General features: G+C 43.6%; 1 protein-coding gene across 5 annotated transcripts in view; it reads left to right on the top strand.

The window, feature by feature from the left end:
- Positions 1–18,822, top strand: part of FMNL2 (formin like 2) — a 376,300-nt gene that overhangs the window by 285,687 nt on the left and 71,791 nt on the right. For all 5 annotated transcript variants that reach the window (XM_055136998.1, XM_055137002.1, XM_055136981.1 and 2 more), the window contains exons 7-9: positions 2,328–2,436; positions 8,005–8,081; positions 10,946–11,039. In XM_055136998.1, coding sequence (XP_054992973.1) covers positions 2,328–2,436; positions 8,005–8,081; positions 10,946–11,039 — 280 coding nt within the window. The remainder of the gene's footprint in view (positions 1–2,327; positions 2,437–8,004; positions 8,082–10,945; positions 11,040–18,822) is intronic.

Here is an 18,822-nt window from a genome sequence, read left to right as displayed (position 1 = left end):
GTAACTCTAAGGGGTGCTCCTTTGTATGTGATTTTCTTCTTTGACCTTGCTGCTTGCAGTATTGTGTCTCTATCTGCGGCATCCATCATCCAGTCAGAATATGCCTGAATGAATATGCCTATCATGACATAGTCATGATATGCCGTGGAGTGCTTTTATTAGGGTTTCTTTTAGCTGGCACCCTTCTGGTTCCTTGGATCTGGATGTCTGCATTCTCTAGCTCTGGGAACTTTTCAGCAATGATTTCTTTAACTGTGGCTTTTTCATTGGGGTTGCCTCCCTGTCCTTATGGTACTCTGATGATTCTAATGTTGTTCCTCTTGGAATCATCTCGTAGATCTCTGATTAGTCCTAGAACTATTTTGAGGTTTTATTTCCCATTGTTTTTTGTTGCCTGTATGCTTTCTGCAGCTCATCTGCAAGCTCACTGAGTCTGTCTTTGGCTGTAGCAATTCTACTGTTGAGGGCACCCACTGAGTTTTTTGTTTCATCTATGGAAATTATTATTAGTAACACTTCTGATTGTAGCATTCTCATTTCTGCTCTCATTCTTCCTGTATTCTGTTGACTGTCTGTTCCACTGTTTCTTTCATGTCATCCTTTAAATTACTGGATGTCTGCCCCATTGTTTCTTTGAGTTCTTTGAGCATCCTCAGCATTTCGTCTTGGAATTCTTTATTGGAGAGATAGTATTTGTCAGTAACCCCTGTGGAGGCTTCTGGATTCTTTTCTTCATCCTCTCCTCATAGTGGAGACTTGCACTTTTTCCTCATGTTGTTGTGGTTGTATGGAAGTGGAACGTTCCAATTCACAAGCACTGTCCCCTCTTATTGTGGAAAATAATTCTGGATGAGCTCTGTCGATTGTGGTCTTCTTTCTCCCCTTCTAGAATATGTCCTTCCTCTCAGGCATCTTTCTGTGACTTATGATAGGCATCTAGTGAAGCTTTTGGAGGAGATATACTTTTATATTGGGCTTTTATAGCTTCTTGTGTACGCTCGTCTTTTGGTGAAATTGGAGTAGGCCAGTAGACTGTTGTCCTATTGTGTTTGAGGTAGCCAGGACGTTTTCCACAGAATTAGGTTGGAATGTGAATCCAGAGTGCTGGGAAGGGGAAATATAGTGGTGGCAGGGGCAGCTGGCCTCACAGAAGGCCACGCCTACTTCAGCAGAGGCCACGCCCCCTACAGTGAGGCCACACACCCAGCCGGTCTTGGATGCTAGTCCCTGGGCCCACAGACCTGCGGAGAAGATCGGCAGTGGCTAGGTGGGCGCGCTCCGGCTGGAACTCGGGGCAGGTGCTCAGTGGGGCTCTGTCCAGTTGGCCCGCGGCGGAGGCTTTGGCACGGGGCAGGGGCGTGTGGACTGCCGCACCTGGACAGGGTCCAGGCCGGAACAACGAAGTGTCTTGGCCTTGTGGAATAGCAGCATGTTTCTCTCCAAGTTTAAACTCCCAGGCTTTAGGTCAAAGCTCAGACTGACAATTTATTGACTATTAAGGCTTTGAGATAGTATCACAGACCAATATCAAAGATGCTAACTAGTGAATGAGGACCAACATTGGCTTGTTGGCCAGGTGGTTGAAAACCACTATTGAAAATTGAGTGGCTTTTAATTCTTCACATATAGAGATATGGCACTAACTCGTAGACCAGTGTTGAAAACCACAGGAGTGGATGACTTGGTCTAGGATTTATACAAGTTGCCTCAGAATGTCTTTACCAGTCTAGCCAGGTCTATTGATTGCTTGATAGCTGATAGATTTTACACACAGTCTGATCTGTTGCATGATGTGATTGGAGTGGAATTTCACTGATTTAACTTGGCAGGATGATGACTACCACAGAATTGTGCAGGGCACAGAGGCTACAAAAATAGCTTTCTTGGGGCAGGAAAGTACATAAGCAATAGTACACAAGCGATAACACAGTGGGGACTAGCATTTGCCTCCCATGAGGCTGACTTGGGTTGGATCCCCAACATCCCATGTGATCCCCTGAGCACTGCCAGGAATAATTTTTAATGCACTGAGTGACCCCAACACACATACACACACAATAGCTTTATTGTGATGGGTCTATTATTGGCAGTTTTAATGTGGAGTTGTTGTTTTTGTTTTGGGGCCACTTCCAGGGATGCCCTCAAGGATCTTTCCTGGAGGTGCTCAGGGTGCCAGCAATGAACCTGGGTCAGCCGTGTGCAAGGCAGATGCCCTATCTGCTATACTATCTCTCCAATCCCAACAATGTCAATTTTTTTAAAAACTGCATGTATCTGTTTTAAGGAAGCAATTTGTCATTTTATAGAATTTTCTGTTTTGTTTGTAGATATAATACTTTGCCAAGCAGAAGAACTCTGAAAAATTCAAGATTAGTGAGTAAGAAAGATGACGTACATGTCTGTATCATGTGCTTGCGAGCCATCATGAACTACCAGGTATGCTTGTGTTTCTGATCCTGTAAAAGATTCAAATTTATTAGATGCAGAGCATGCTCTCTTTGATTTCTTTGCCCCGGTATCAGGACTTAATGAGATATTATTGAAAAATGAAGGTCATTTAGTTGCTTGTGATTTCATTCATTGTTCTCACATTTAAATTTCAGTATACAATTTAGAATGTATTGAAAAGAATGATGTTTTCTTCCCACAGTGATAAATACATTTGTGTAAATTCCTTGGTGAATGGGATCCTTAAAGACAGAGGAAGATGCTTGTTGTGGGCAATAATGGAACAACTTCTTAGCAGAATAGAGTTGTGTGTTGCGTAGATGAGGGACTCAGAGAGGTGCTCAAGTGAGTAAGCCAGACATGCCAAGACTATGGGCCTCAGTGGACCTTGTCTTTGTAAGAAGCATCTAGATGAGCTTGTTAAACACACAGGGTCTGCTCCCTGGCTATGATGCAGAAACACTGGGAGAGACAGTAGACTGGTTTGGTTGGATTAATCCTCTTAGTGGGAGTGGAAAGCAAATCCTGGAACATCTAGACTGGATAAAGAGGATCAGAAATATAGTCAGAGGAGCAAAACCTGAGGCGAGAATTAGAAAACCAGAATTCAAGTATAAAATTGGGTGTGATGGGTAGGGCTGCCTTGCATGCAGCTGACCCGGGTTCGATTCCCAGCATCTGGATTCCCAGCATGGTGCCCTAAGCACTGCCAGGGGGTAATTCCTGAGTGCAGAGCCAGGAGTAACCCCTGTGTATTTCTGGGTATGACCCAAAAAGCCAAAAAAAAATTGGATGTGATGGTCACTGATGGATGCTATAGGTAAGATCAAGTAGAAACATAAGAGAATGTATAGATTGAAGGTTGGCATTAGAGTTCAAACCCAGTGTATTGATGCTGAGTTGAAATTAGAGGGGGAAATATGCATTCATTCTTTTAATAAATATGCATTTAATCTTTTTTTTTTTTTTTTATTGAATCATCAAGTGGAGGGTTACAAAGTTCTCAGGATTATGTCAGTTATACAATATTCAAATACCCCTTCCTTCACCAGTGCCCATCTTACATTCCCAACCCCCCCAGTCTATCTGCCGCCCCCTCCCACCTCCATAGTCCCCACCCTTATACGTGATAGGTTTCACTTCATTTGCGCTTATCTCGATTACATTCCATGTTTCAACACACAACTCACTACCGTTGCTGGGGTTTCCCCCCAAAAAGAAAAAGACAGTCCTATTGCCAAAGAGGCATTTGATAATTCTCCATTACTAAGCATATAGAGATATTAAGTCCTGCTGTTTGTTACATAACTTTTCTTTTTCCCCCTTGCCCCGCGCCACCGAGTTCACGCCTGTTTAGTAATCGCCACGCTGTCTGACAAAGGGAAAAAAAACCGAAGAGGATGGTTATTTCCCGTCATCAGCCGGCGTGGGGCTCTGGCTTAGTTGATAGTCTAGTAGAGTGTCTGGAAGCAGTTTCTGGAACCAAAGCTCTTGCGCTGATATCGGCTCCGGCTCGAGATACCACCAGCGTCCCGCTGGTCCATGTACCTAATTTTTCCCCTTATTTCCCATTCCCACGCCACCAGGTCTGTTTGCTTAATGGACATCACACTATGTTTGACACCACGCCACGTTTCTTCCCGAGAAAGAAGGATATTTCTTCTCAGCCAGCGTGGGGATATAGCTTAGTTCAGTCTAGAGAGATGGCTACCATTTTGATTGCCTTCAATATTTCAACAAAATACTTACTATTCTTGTTAGGATCACCCACAAAAGTCCGACCCATTAAGAAGGAACCATTACATACTGCTGATACTAAGATGACATTAAGTCACGCGGCCGCGGCAGCGGCTGCGCGGTTTTGGGTTTCTGTCTAAAGTCCAGGGAGAAAGTTGAAGGAGAGAGAGAGAGAGATTTCCGCACGGGGGACCTGGCGGAAACTCTCAAGTCACATACTGCAGGTTGCTGGTGGGCTGCCGGTGTCCCAAGCAGCTCCGTCCTCTTCGTCAGTCATTCTGGGGGTGCGGGCGCGGAGAAATGGGAAAGCCCACGTGGCTGCACTCTCTTTAAGTGTCCGATGTGGGCGGAGACCGGTACTTCCCCGCCCTCGATCCCCCGCCAGCCGCGCCGCGCACTTGGGTGCGTCTCTCCATTTTGTGCTCAGAAGTGGGATAGATGCTGTGCTGTGCCCAGAGGTTGAGGGGAAGAGAGATAGATTAAAGAAAAAAAAAGAGAAACGCCAGGCCCCCGCTCGGGGGACCTGGCGGAAACTCTCAAGTCACATACTGCAGGTTGCTGGTGGGCTGCCGGTGTCCCAAGCAGCTCCGTCCTCTTCGTCAGTCATTCTGGGGGTGCGGGCGCGGAGAAATGGGCGCATTTAATCTTTTAATAGATATTTTTCGTTATTGCCAGGTATATCCTGTTCTATGCACAGAAGTAGAACATTAAATAGGTGTCCCGGAACCTGCTTGTCAGTGAGGACAGACATGCTAAACTGTTTAATTATACAGTATTACAGGCAATAATGTTAAACTACGAGCAACACTTCCATAGTGCTTTTCACAGATTTTGTGATTTTAAACCTATTATTTTATTTACATATTTATTTTTTAGTTTTTGACTCACAATTCTAGGAGCGCTGCTTCTGGCAGTGCTTGGGAACCATATTGTGCCAAGGGTTATACTGGAATCAGCCACTGCATAGCAAGTGCCTTAACCCTGTACTATATCTCTGACCCAGAAACCTAGTATTTTACAACAGTCCTGTGAGATAGGGAAACAGCACTTTTCCCATGTTACTGATGAGGGACTAGAGAAATACAGCTTTATGCATAGAATGAGCGCACGCTTTGCATACAGGAGACCCAAGGTTAATCTCTGGTACGTGATGGTCCCTGAGCCCCACTGGTTATAGTACCAAAACCCAAAACCATTTTACTGCTGGTGAGGAAATAAAGTACTCTATAGAGAAGCTAAGTGATTTTCTTAGGACTATACAACTTATTGTTAGAAATTTAGACTTTAAACCCAGAAAGATTGACCCCAGCTAAATACTGGAGAAAAAAGAATCAGCAAATAGGAATAGGAAGTACTGAAAATGTGCATTCAGTTTTAAGTAGCATAGCCAGGAAGCTGTCCCTGACAACTTCTATGAGAGGAATAGAGAAGTGATATTGGAGAAAGAAGATTCTAGACAGTAAGATGTGTAAGAGCAGAAGGCCCTGGGGCAGGGTTGAGCCCGAATCAGAGTCAGTAGAGGAGAGGAGATGAAATTGGAAGTTATCAGGGAGTCCTGATGGTGTAGGTCCTTATAAGCCAAAGATTTTGCTTTTCCACAAGTGAAAAGCAATTGGGAACTTCTGAGGGTCAGTGTGAGGTAACACTTGGATTCTGCATGTTCACTCTGGCTTCTGGGTTTCCATTGACCTTGGGGCAGGTGGTATGAGGGGGGATGGAGGCAAAGGGAAGTAGGAGGCTGTTGAATTAATTTGAGTGTTGGCGGTGTGTACCCTGGATACTAGGAGCAGAGAAGATATGAGAGGTGACTTCTCTGGTTTTGACTATTTTGGTGTGCAGTGAGGAATGGAAGGTAGCTTGGTGACTTGCAATAGAGTTGGCATCTCTATACAATGGAGTTGGCATCTCTAAGATGGTGATGGTTGCAGGATGCCAGGTTTATGAGTCTTGATTTGGAATTCTACTTGGGGAACTTTAGCTTTGTGATGTCTGTACCTGCCCAAATACAGATCTTGTCATTTTTGCTTTGTTGCTTTTGTGCCACACCCAGTGATGCTCAGGGCTTACTCCTGAATCTGTGCTCAGGGATCACTTCTGTTGGTGCTCAGGGGCCATATGGGATGCCAAGGATTGAACCCTGGTTGGCCACGTGCAAGGCAAGCACCCTGCTTGCTGCACTCTCACTCTGGCCCAAATACAAATTGGATTGTTGGGTTTGTTGTTGATGATGTTGTTTTGGTGTTTTGGCTTTTGATCCACACCTGGCAGTGCTCAGGTCTCACTCCTGGCTCTGTGAAAGCAAGTGTCTAGTCAGGGAGTTTCTATAAAGGTTAGCAGGGAAATAGGGCAGCAGCTAGACACAGGTGACGGAGGTTCAAGAGAGATTTTTGTTGATGCTCATGACAGTGAATCAGGGAAAAGTGATGATGGGGGATTGAAGGACCACTAGTGTGTGCAGTATTTCTGAGTGGTGGGATCCCGTTCCCTCGACAGGGATCAAGGACTGGAGGAGAGGCACTGCTCTAGACTAGAGCATAGGAGAGATGCTCATCTTCTGGAGGTGCTGAGTATGGAGAGGATACAACGCTTTTGTGTGGATGAGATGGGTGTGGAACATTGGGAAGTTGTTTTTCTAATTGTTTACATTTTCTTGATTCATGAGCTGAAAGTGCGTTTGGAGAAAAAATAGTTCCTTCACACAGCAGTCAAGAATTGAGTCTTTTTTCCTTTTTTACATAGAGATGAGGTAATGTGCCTCAGAGCCAAATAAATTTTCCTCGGTTTGCAGTCCTGTCATCCACTGGCCAGAGAAAAGATTAGGTGCAGTGATTGTCGATCCTGGCTGTCCAGAGGAATCATTCTGGAAGCTTATAAAGAGCTCAGATGCCATACAGATTGTTTAAAAACACAGTCAGATGTTTTAGCAATTCAGAATAAATTGGTCCTGAAGAATCAGGGTTTTGTAAGCTATTTAAAAAAATTTTTCAGGTGATCTTATGAACCACCAGGATAGAATCATTGTCTGGAAACTTTTCATTATCTTAGTAACTGAAACTAGTTTTATTTTGTTTTGTAATCTCTTTACTTATTTATTGAGTCCTACCTGGCAGTGCTTAGGGTTAGACCAGGGTGCCACATGCTTTGCATGTGTTTCAGCCCTCAGTAAGTAGTTGATTTTTTTTAAAGAATGGAATATAGCACATTTTTAATAGTTCTACTCCTCTTTATTTTGTTCCTTTTTTTGGGGGGGGGGAGGGGGTTCTTGCAAACAGTGTCTGTTCCTGGTGAATTGTCACCTAGCTGGGGCTGGCATCTCAGTGTGATGGCTCAGAGTTGCTATGTAGCTTGGACTGAACAGTGCTGAGGATTCCCTGGGCCACAGTTGGGGTGCTGGAGGACGAACACTGTGCAGAGGATTGACTGGGATCAGCCACAGGCAAAGCATTTGCCTTAATCCTTGCACTATCACTCAGGACCCCACCTGAAATTTGTTTTGTTTTGGGGCCATATCTGTTGGTGTCCAAGGCTTACTCCTGATTCTGTGCTCTGGAATTACTCTGCGGTGCTTGGGGAAGCGTTTGGGACGCTGAGGATCCTTCCCAGGTCCATTTCGTGCAAGGCAAATGCCCTACCCACTGTACTATTACTCCGGCCCCCTCCTGAACATTTTTATAGAGAGATATACTCAAGACACTGCTGTGCTAGTGAAATAAATATATTTATGACGAAAATGCATTGTAGTAGGTAGAAACTTGAGGGTTTTGTCATTCCAGAAGCTTTAATGGGCCTAACACTTTGTGTTTTCCATGTCAATTTCAGTATGGTTTCAATATGGTCATGTCTCATCCACATGCTGTCAATGAGATTGCACTAAGCTTAAACAACAAGAATCCAAGGTAAGTGCATGTGTAGAAAAATAAGTGGGGGAAGCAAGAAACTAGTAAACACCAAACATTAGAGTTTGGAAGCTTTCTTTTTTCTTTCTCTTTTTGGGGGGAGGGACATCGCTGTCCACTGTGTTTGGGGTTTGTTCATGGCGGTACTCGGGGGACCCATGCAGTGCCATACGGAAAGAGGGTCAACCACATGTGAGACCAGCGCCTTGACCCCTAGACTATGTCAGAATGGGCTGAGTTTGGTAGCTTCCCAGCACAGCTCTCTGAAATAAGACTGCCAGCAGAGTCCCAGCAAGGTAGAGTTTACTTTTTAGCAGTCATTTTCTTTCAGGTGGCAAAGTTGAGCAATTGGTAACAATTCCAGATCTTTAAGCATTTGCTCTTTTGGAGGAATGAAAGCATCCCTGGTTCCCAGAATTCCTGCAAATTGAGCAAAACTTGGTAGGAAATACGAGGGCAGACTCCTTGCCAGGCTAGAACAAGGAGAATTCTGATACAGACTTACAGACTTAGCTGGATACAGTTATTGCTGGATGGTAACTGACAAACAATCTTTGTCCCTTGGGGTCAGAGTGATAGTACAGTGGTAGGGTGCTTGCCTTGCATGTGGCTAAGCCCAGTTCAATTCCCAGCATCCTATATGGTCCCTTGAACACCACTAGGAGTAATCTCTGAGTTCAGAGCCAGGAGTAAATCCTGAGCACCACCAGAAATGGCCCCCAAACAAAAAATAAATAAATGAAAATCTCTACCCCATATCCACACTTTATTTACAACATTTACATAGCTAGCTTGTTAGACCAAACAAAGAAATGCAGACTAGCAAACATAACTATGCAGGTTTCTTTCTAATGTTTCTTTTAGTGCAAGCACATATTTTACTTTGGCTATAATAAATAGCAAAAATACATGTTTTAAACTTTTCTCATATTTCTCTTTGTTCACATCATCGATTATTTCTAGAAGCCTGTCTTCACTGGTTTCATTTTAGTTTTTAAAACATGTTTTTTGTAAGGCTGGAGCAATAACACAGTGGATAGGGCATTTACCTTGCATGCGGCCAACCCGGGTTAGATTCCCAGCATCCCATATGGTCCCCTGAGCACCACCAGGAGTAATTCCTGAGTGCAGAGCCAGGAGTGCACAGCTGGGTGTGACCCAAAAAGCAAAAAATAATAATAATAATAATAAAAAATTTAAAAATATATATGTGTATGGATATATATTATATATGTGTGTGCATATATATGCACACATATATACATATGCACAAATATATACACACATTCATATACATATATATGTTGATTCTTTTTTATTTGGAATGCAGTACAAATTATGAAATTCTATTTTTAGATGCTGGTCATTATTATCATTTCATATTTGCTCTGATTAAAAGTTTTTCGACTTTTTGATTGTTTACTTAGTTTACTAGATTCTCCTTGTCTTGCCTCTGGGTGCCTGCTTGCCACCTCAGGGAAGTCATTTCTTATTTTTCTCAAGACATGGTAGATGATCAGAAAGCTCCTTGTTTAAAGACAGGCAAGAGCCTTTATTCTGGGAAAATGATGAAATATTGAAGTGCTTTTATGGTGAGGAATCAGTGCTGTGCTTGACACTGTATTTGAAACTTATACTGAATGTCTAGATTCTCTTAACAGAATTTCAAAAGGACTTTACTTGAACCAGAGAAAATATTCTTTTGTTTTATTTTATTTATTTATTTTTGGACCACACCCAGAGGTGCTCAGGGGTTACTCCTGACTGCACTCAGGAATCAGTCTGGCAGACTTGAGGGACCATATGGGATTCTGGGGATCAAATCTGGGCTGGCTGTATGCAAGGCAAGCATTTTTTTTTCTTTTAATTTTATTGAATCACTGTGAGATAGTTGTAAGCTTTCATGTTTGGGTTATAATCACACAATGATCAAACACCAATCCCTCCACCAGTGCACATTCCCCACCACCAATATCCCTAGTATACCCCCCTTTTCCCACCCTCCCCCTGTATCCATGGCAGACAATATTCCCCATACTCTCTATCTACTTTTGGGCGTTATGGCTAAGGCAAGCATCTTACCTGCTGTACTATCACTCTGACCCTGAGCCAGAGAAAATATTCTTATATGAGCACAGCTGTAATCCAGCTTCTTAAAGACCTCTTAAAAAGGAAATGATAGAAACTTGCATTGCCTTTGGTGATTTTTATGGAGCCATCTGAAAATAAGTTGATTCTCCACAAAGGTTGTTAATTTTGGTTGCTTTTGAGCCTTTTCAGCAAATGTTGTATCTTTGATTATAAAACCAGAACAAATATTTAACCCATGTTAAATATTTTTCTAAATATTTCCAAGTTTCCTGTTATCTGGCCCATGATTAAAATTTGTTCATTTATATCACTTGACAATAGAACTGAACTATTAATGTTCCCTGGATTTTCTTTTTTGGAGGGTAGAAAAGGGGAGCTTGGGCCTCACCTGGCAGTGCTCAGAGGTCATGCCTGACTCTGCTCAGGATCATAGCATGCCCAGAGGACCATATGGGATGCTGGGGATTGAACCCAGTTCTGCTGGGTTGCAAATCAAGCACCCTACCCACTGTACTATCACTCCTGCCAGTTCCCTGGATTTTCAAAGTGAGTATTTTGTAATTTGGGAAGTAGCAGACATACTTTCAAGTTTGCTACCAAGATAAATCACATAAATGTTTACCGAAAGTTTAAAAATGTGCTTTAGTATCTACTAAGCCTTAGTAAATGTTTATAAAGCATAGAAAGACAAATATCCATCTTGCGAGGAATAGTTGATTCTTTTCATCACTTTCACTGACTTGTATTTTGCTTTTTCCTTCTTGTTTTGACAGAACAAAAGCCCTTGTCCTAGAATTGCTGGCAGCCGTATGTCTTGTGAGAGGCGGGCATGAGATCATTCTATCAGCATTTGATAACTTCAAGGAGGTAGGATATGCACAGTTCTAAAAGAATGTTTGTGGAAGTATCATTTATTTGGACAGAATGATTTATTTCACTATTTATTCTAAGCCCTAAAAGGTACACTAGTTAATTTTTTAAGACATCACTGAAGGATAAGCAATGAATTTAATCTAAATATCTTTAAATGGATGAACTAAGCTTTCCTTGGTGTTTCACTTCCAAGAAAAGTTAGACAGTATTTGCCATATTTTTTCCCCTTTGCAGAACACGAAGCAACGCATAGGAAAACAGATTGTGTTAAATGTGTGTGGCTTTCATTATGGTTGTGCATCTGCAGTGTAAATATTATGAGTGCTTTCATCATAGTTTCTTCCCTCGATATATTATTCTTGTTAAATATATTACTTTTCTGGATGTCATGAAATCAATATAGACAACTGATTTTAATGGTTTATCATCTTTCCCAGGTGATCCCATCAAAGACAAGTAGTGGAGGGACCAGAGAGATAGTACGGTAGATAGGACGCATGCCTTGCACGCAGCCAACCTGGGTTAGATCTTCAACAGCCTATATAGTCCCCTGGGCACTGCCAGGAGTAATTCTTGAGCACAGAGCCAAGAGTAATTCCTAAGCATTGCTGGGGATATCCCCAAAGCCACAAACAAATTAGACAGACAAGGGACATGGGTGGTTGGAAATATAGGTAATGTACACCCAGAATCCTGGCCTGAAATAAACGTCAGTGTGCAATACTTTGTGGTCATGAAGCAAGCTTTGTGCGCCTCTGTCTGCACCCAGCGTTCAGGGTTGCTCCGGGTGGGACAGGATACACACAGTGGAAGGGGCTTGGAGCACCAGGTTACTGTAGGTCTGCAGCCTTGTCCTTGAGGTGGTGCCTTATCCTGTAATCCCACTGAATTTCACAGACTTCTAGGTGGATATTGAGTCTGGATTCAAACCCACATCCCAGTGATTTTCTCCCGATTTCCTCTTAGCTGTCCTGGAGTCTCTGGCATATAAGTTAGCTGGTATTTAGAGCTGCACGTGCCTTGTGAGTCTATATCAGCACCAGGAGACCAGTATTCCCATTGTCCTCTTGCTCCTGGCCAGATAGTTTGGTATGTGGCTGATTCCGGATCCTGATCTGCCACTCAGGGTGACAGGGGGCTGGATTGGTGGGAGTCTTCTGAGGGAAAGACTGGATCAGAGCCCCTCAGAGTCATTACCCTGACAGTCACTGTGGATGTCCCACTAGCTATGCTGACAGGTGGGCTAGAGAGTGGCCCGCAGTGGTACCTGGGCTGGTTCGCTGTGGAGTACTGATGAGAGAACCGTCCTACTGTTCATGCACGTGATTTCTCCCCGCTCCTTTAAGATTTTGATTTTATTAGTGCTCCATGGACAAATCCAAATGTCATTTTTATCTATTTAGCCTCAAGTATTGGGAAATAAGTTCAAGAAAATGACAAATAACTGTTAACCTTTAAATTCATATTTTGACTTATGTTTTTGGTTTGTTTTCTTTTTTTTTGCCACATTCATTGGTGCTTTGGGCTTATTCCTGGCTCTGTGCTTAGAAATCACTTCTGAAGTAAAGTGAAATTTTGAAATTTATTAGTTACACAGGCAGGGTGGGGGCTGGGGAGGTGGGGGAGGGGGGAGGTATACTGTGATTCTTGGTGGTTGAATATGTGCACTGGTGAAGGGATGGGTGTTCGAGCATTGTATAACTGAGACTTAAACCTTAAAGCTTTGTAACTTTCCACATGGTGATTCAATAAAAGAACTAAAAAAAAAAATCACTCTGGCAGGCCTTGCAGAAAATTATATGGTACCAGAGATTAAACTTGGTTTTTTTGTTTTGTTTTTGGACCATACGTGAGGTGCTCAAAGCTTAGTTCTGGCTCTGCACCTAGGGATCCCTCCTGGATGGCTTGGGGGACAATATGAGGTGCTGGGGATTAAACCCAGGTCAGCCACCTGCAAGGCAAATGCCGCATCAGTCAGTACTATCACTCTGACACTTGAACTTGACTTGGCTGTGTGCAAGGCAAGCACCTTACCCACTGTACTCTCTCTCCAGCCCCATATTTGGAGTTCTAAACACAGACTTTGAGATAAGAATATGTGGATGCTTACCTGTGAATAAGATTGATAAGGTTTTTTTTTGCATGATTTACATAGATCATATTTAGTACATTTTACATTTAAGAATAGGTAGATACATGTGTGGATAAATAGGATTAATATGGAAGTGAAACCGCATGCAGAGCTATTGTAATTTCAGATCTTTATTATTATGCCATATTTGAAAATATCACATGTCCAATTCTTTGCACACTGTGTATACTTAGGGTACAATAATACATGAACCATGTATGAGTTACATGGTGATAAGCACCAGATTATGCTGCAGATCTTTTTATGTCCTAAGATGATAATTATACACAATCAGTATTAATTAAAGTCATGAGCTGTGTAACATTTTTTCTTTTATTTATTTATTTATTTTGGTTTTTAGGCTACACCAGGTGGTGCTCAGGGAATACTCCTGGTTCTGTGCTCAAGGAGTCTCTAGTGGGCTTGGAGGATCATATGTGGTACCAGGGATCAAATCCAGGTCGCCTGTGTGCAAGGCAAATTCTCTACCCACTGCTTTGGCCCCTACCATGTTATTTTTCCTTTTAGATATCATAGAATGCCTATACAGAGTGGGCACAAAAATACCTATAGAATTCTGTCTTAATAATCTGCCATGATTTAAAAAAATAATCTGGCATGAGAATTGTATGTGGTTTATCTATATTAAAGATTAATGGTCTTTTAAAGACTTTCTTTCAAACATAGTTTTGCTCAGTCAAATAGATGATTTTGAGTAATGAGAACTGAATGAGCTTGGACTTTTTAAAGTTGCTTTAACCAAAATTGCCTCATTTTTGTCATTACAAATGCGTCATGGTGGATGTTTAAGTTCTGATTCTCCTTGGTCAGACATTAGCATCTGTGAGAAACCTTGCTTCTTGGGAGAGGGACAAGGACAGAGCTGGTTCTGTGTTCCCTTGGTCTGCCTTGGCCTCCTGGGTGGTGTCTGTGAAGTGAGACCAAGCAGAGGGATTATCCTAACAGCCCTGTGGACAAGGCCGAGCACTGCAGGCCTGGGGACACCTGATTCTTATGGAAAAAAGCATCAGCCTATTTATTGATTCAGCCTTTGGTTGCAAAATACTGTTACTTTGTATTGATCTTACATTTCTTTTTCTTTCTTTTTAATTAATTTCTTCTTACTTTTTGGCCCATCCCTTGGTGGCTCATGAGGGACCATGAGGGTGGACCCCGGCTTTCCGCATGCACAGCCTGGCCCTCGGCCCTTGGAGTGATCTATCTGTTCATGCTTTTTACAAAATATAATGTGGTTTGTTTGGTGTTATTTAGGTCTTTTTCAGACTTTTTGGTTTTTGTTTTTTTGGTGACACTCAAAGGTACTCTGGACTTAGTACTAGCTGGGTGCTTAGGGATCACTCCCAGTGGGACTGACTGGATCATATGGGGTGCCAGGGGTCAAACCCAGGGCAAATGCCCTCCCCAGTGTACTATGTCTCCAGTCCCGAATTTATTATTTTTTAAAAATAGATGAACATATCTCATGTTGGTGCCAAAACATCTCATGAAAATTTGTAGTCTTGAAAGGAGTCAGCTTTTCTCCTTGTTGATTAGTTTAGCCACATGGAAGATTATAGAACCGTTTTTTTTGTTGATACTTTTATTTTATTTTATTTTTGCTTTTTGGGTCTCACCCAGCGATGCACAGGGGTTACTCCTGACTCTGCACTCAGAAATTACTCCTGGTGGTGCTCGGGGGACCATATAGGGTGCTGGGAATCGAACTCGGATCGGCTGCGTGCAAGGCAAATGCGCTACCCCACTGTGCTATCACTCCATCCCCCTGTTGATACTTTTATAGTTGCCTTAACAGTAGTTGTTTGCACATTTGACCCTCTGGGCCAAACATGTATATAGCATGTGGATGTCACAGTCACTCCAAGTATTTTCATTAATTCAGGATTTGGTTTGCAAGAAGCAGAAACTGACTAACAGAGAGGAAAGGGTTGTTCAGAGGGATGTTGAGAAATAGAGAGGATTCAACCCTTGGGCTGTGCCTGCAAAGTCCCACATCCAACCTCTGTCTGGGATTATGATATTTCCTCCACTTCAGAGTTCTTTAGATTGGGGCGGGTTCACCCAGCGGTGTACAGGGGCTGCCATGCCTGGTGGTGTTTGGGGACCATATGCAGTGGCAGACTTCAAACCGGGATCTTAGCCAAAGCCTTATGCAAAGCAAGCACAAGCTTCTCCCCACCCTTCTTTAGAATTCTGAAATTTTATGGAGTCCAGTTTCTTTAACTTTTGTTTGGGGACCATACCTGGTAGTGTTAGGGCTTACTCCCAGTGCTGTGCTCAGGGATCATTCCTGGCTGTCCTCAGAGGAACCTTTATCATCCTGGGTAAAGAATGTGGGTTGGGCAAGGCAAGAGCCTTACCCACTATAATTTCTCTCTGGCCCTCGAGTTTATTTTAGGAATCCCAGAGTTCTCTATCTAGGCCTTTTTCTCTCACCCATTCGTAGTCGTACCACTTTCCCTCGTTGTTTTCTTTGATACATTTGAGACATTGCCTTTAGATGGACATGATGAAGACTATCGTGTTGTGAAGTGACTCATGGGTGAAATGACTCAGAAGGAGAGGGACAGACATAGAATGATGCATTCATTTGTGAGATATAAAAAGTATAGTGTGAGACTTCTACCCAAGGGCAGTAGAATGAGGGCCAGAAGGATTGGCCCACAGGTGGAAGTCCACCACAGGTACGGGGGAGGGGGCAGTCATCAGGATGGAGAAGGGACCACTCTGAAAACGGTCATTGGAAATGATCACTCTGGACAAGAATTAAGTGCTGAAAGTAGGTAGAGGGACAAGCATGATAACCTTTCAGTACCTGTACTGTAAAGGGTAATGCTCAAAAGGAGAGGGGCGGGAGGGAAGAGAGAGACAGAGACAGAGACGGAGACAGAGACAGACAGAGAGACAGACAGAGACTGAGACCATAGAGGCAGACTGGAGGCTGGAGGTGGGGGTAGGATGGAAGGAGGGAAACTGGGGAAATTCCTGGTAGGAAATGTACAATGGTGAAGGGATGGGCGTTGGAACATTGTATAACCAAAACCCAATCATGCCTAACTTTGTAACTGTGTATCTTACAGGTGATCTAATTAAAAATAAAAATTAAATAAAAAGTATCACTAGGGCTTGAGAGGTAATGCAGTAAATACAGCATTTGCAGTGACTTACCTGGGTAATGCCCTACCTGCTATGCTATTGCTCCAGCCCGTTTTAAAAAATAAAAAGAACAAAAGCAATATTAGTAATAAAAATAAAAATAAAAGTTTGTCCTAGAGCCAGAGAGAGTACAGGTGTCAAGCTAGTTGACCCAGCTCGATACCCAACCAGTTCCCATTCCATCCCTGACACTGCATGTGGTTCCCAAGTCTGGCCCGGAGCAAGTTTTGAGCACAGCCTGGTGTGGCCCCCAACATCAACATAACCACCAAGTATATCCAGGGGCTGGGAAGATAACTCAGAAGGGAAAACACATGCATTGCACATATGTGGCTCTGGGTTTGATCCCTGGAACCGCACAGTCTTTCTGAACACAACAGTTATGATTCTGGTAGCCCTTGCACCAAGTAGCAGCAGGAGTGATTCCCAGGCCCTGCCCGGACACCTCTGGTTAGTCTCCCCTACCCCACACCCCCCAAACTGGAAAGAAATTAAATCTCTCATCCTCAGTCGAAGGGGAAAGCAGCTGCGGTCCCACAGACGCTGCATCATGGCAGCACTAGCCCTTGAGGCCTTCGAGGACTCGGCACACACCAGCTTCTTCCCCACCCCTGGGGCGCGGGGGAGCACACCTGGAATTCATCAGGACTGCAGATTGATGGTAACCATATTCTCGTCCTTGGCCAAAATGGCAGCATCTGGCTTTAACAAAGCAGCGGGTGCTGCTGTCCAAGGCTCAGCTGTGCCCACCCCCACGCTCCCCCGGTCCCACTGCTGCAGAGAGCTGAGGCCGTCTGAGTCACTTGGGCCACCAGCAGGCCTGTCCACAGCTCACTTGGCAACAACTTCCAGTGTTTTCACCTATTGCTAGAAAGGCTTTCTCGGGAAGTGGATGTGGTTAGGCTACCGGGCATCTGAAAGCACTTGTGCTCCCAGTTATTAAGTGATTGAAGAAAGCCTGTCAACTTTTATTTACAGTGGGCCCAACTGGGCAGGAAGGAGCGCAGACATTTTGGTGTGCTTCCAGCTTGCCGGTGAATGTAATCCCATCTCATCTACCCTCTTGACCATCGGAGGGGGCGGGATTATAAATCCACACAAGACCATTGCTGTGAACTCATTCATATACATTCTACCACAAAATGATGGTAACTCCTCCACGTGGCTAGGTTTTCCTTTAAAGGGGCACTTCCGTTTTCCATTCTCCCTAACATCAGGCAGTGGGGTCTCACCTCTGTTATTCCAGAGAGCACGGAGGACCCACTGTACTGTTGTTCCAGCCCCAGGAACGTTTCTGATTGAGCCACCGTGCCAGGAGCAGGAAGAGTCCTAGTCAATTTTCTTGCTGTTTGGGGAGCTTATTCACAGTTGCAACAATTGTTTGAGAACAGTAAATCATCCCTGATTAGTTTTGCCGGATTCCCGGATATTGTGTGTCAGGAGACAGGCTGGTTCATGATTACTAGCTCTGGTCCAGTAACTGCCCCCTGCCGTGCCCCCCCCCCCAAAAAAAATAACCTGTCAGTCTCAAAGGGTTATATACTTTTAAAATTGGAGGATAATTGCTATTGCCTTCAAGCTGTTTTGTACTGTGGACAAACAATATTTTTGAAGATAAGTTACCACCAACACAGGATTTTTAAAATTTTATTATATTTTTATAAAGTAGTTCACAATGGGCTGGAGTGATAGCACAGCAGGTAGGGCATTTGCCTTGCACGTGGCCAACCTGGGTTCGATTCCTTCATCTCTCTTGGAGAGCCCGGCAAGCTACCGAGAGTATCATGCTCGCACGGCAGAGCCTTGCAAGCTCCCCGTGGCGTATTCGATATTCCAAAAACAGTAACAACAAGTCTCACAATGGAGACGTTACTGGTGCCCACTCGAGCAAATTGATGAACAACGGGATGACAGTGCTACAACAGTGCTATGACAGTTCACAATATTTGATCACATTTAAGATTCGAACCAGGGGCTGGAGCAATAGCACAGCGGGTAGGGTGTTTGCCTTGCACGCAGCTGACCCAGGTTCGATTCCCAGCATCCCATATGGTCCCCTGAGCACCGCCAGGAGTAATTCCTGAGTGCATGAGCCAGGAGTAACCCCTATGCATTGCCAGGTGTGACCCAAAAAGCAAAAAAAAAAAAAAAATCGGACACCAATCCCACCAGTTATACCTTCCCACCACCATATTTCGAATACGAACCCCAACCTCTGCCCCGAAGCAGAACTGAAATAGTTTATTTTGTATTGTTTGTGTGTGTGTGTGTGTGTGTGTGTGTGTATGTGTGTGTATTTTGTCCATACCTAGTAGTTCTCTGGACTGGATCCTAGTGGGCTCAGTGGGCCATATGTGGTACTCTTTAACTATTTCTCTGACCCAACACCTGTCTTTACCCCCTAGAGGGCAATTGGAGGCGGCTATCCTGATCATTAAGGTCATTAAGCATTCCGTTACCATACTGGAAGAA

This window comes from Sorex araneus, chromosome 1 (genome assembly GCF_027595985.1).
Source record: "Sorex araneus isolate mSorAra2 chromosome 1, mSorAra2.pri, whole genome shotgun sequence".
NCBI lineage: Eukaryota > Metazoa > Chordata > Mammalia > Eulipotyphla > Soricidae > Sorex > Sorex araneus.
Note: the sequence above shows the minus strand (reverse complement) of the source record. Positions and strands in the feature narration are given on the sequence as shown.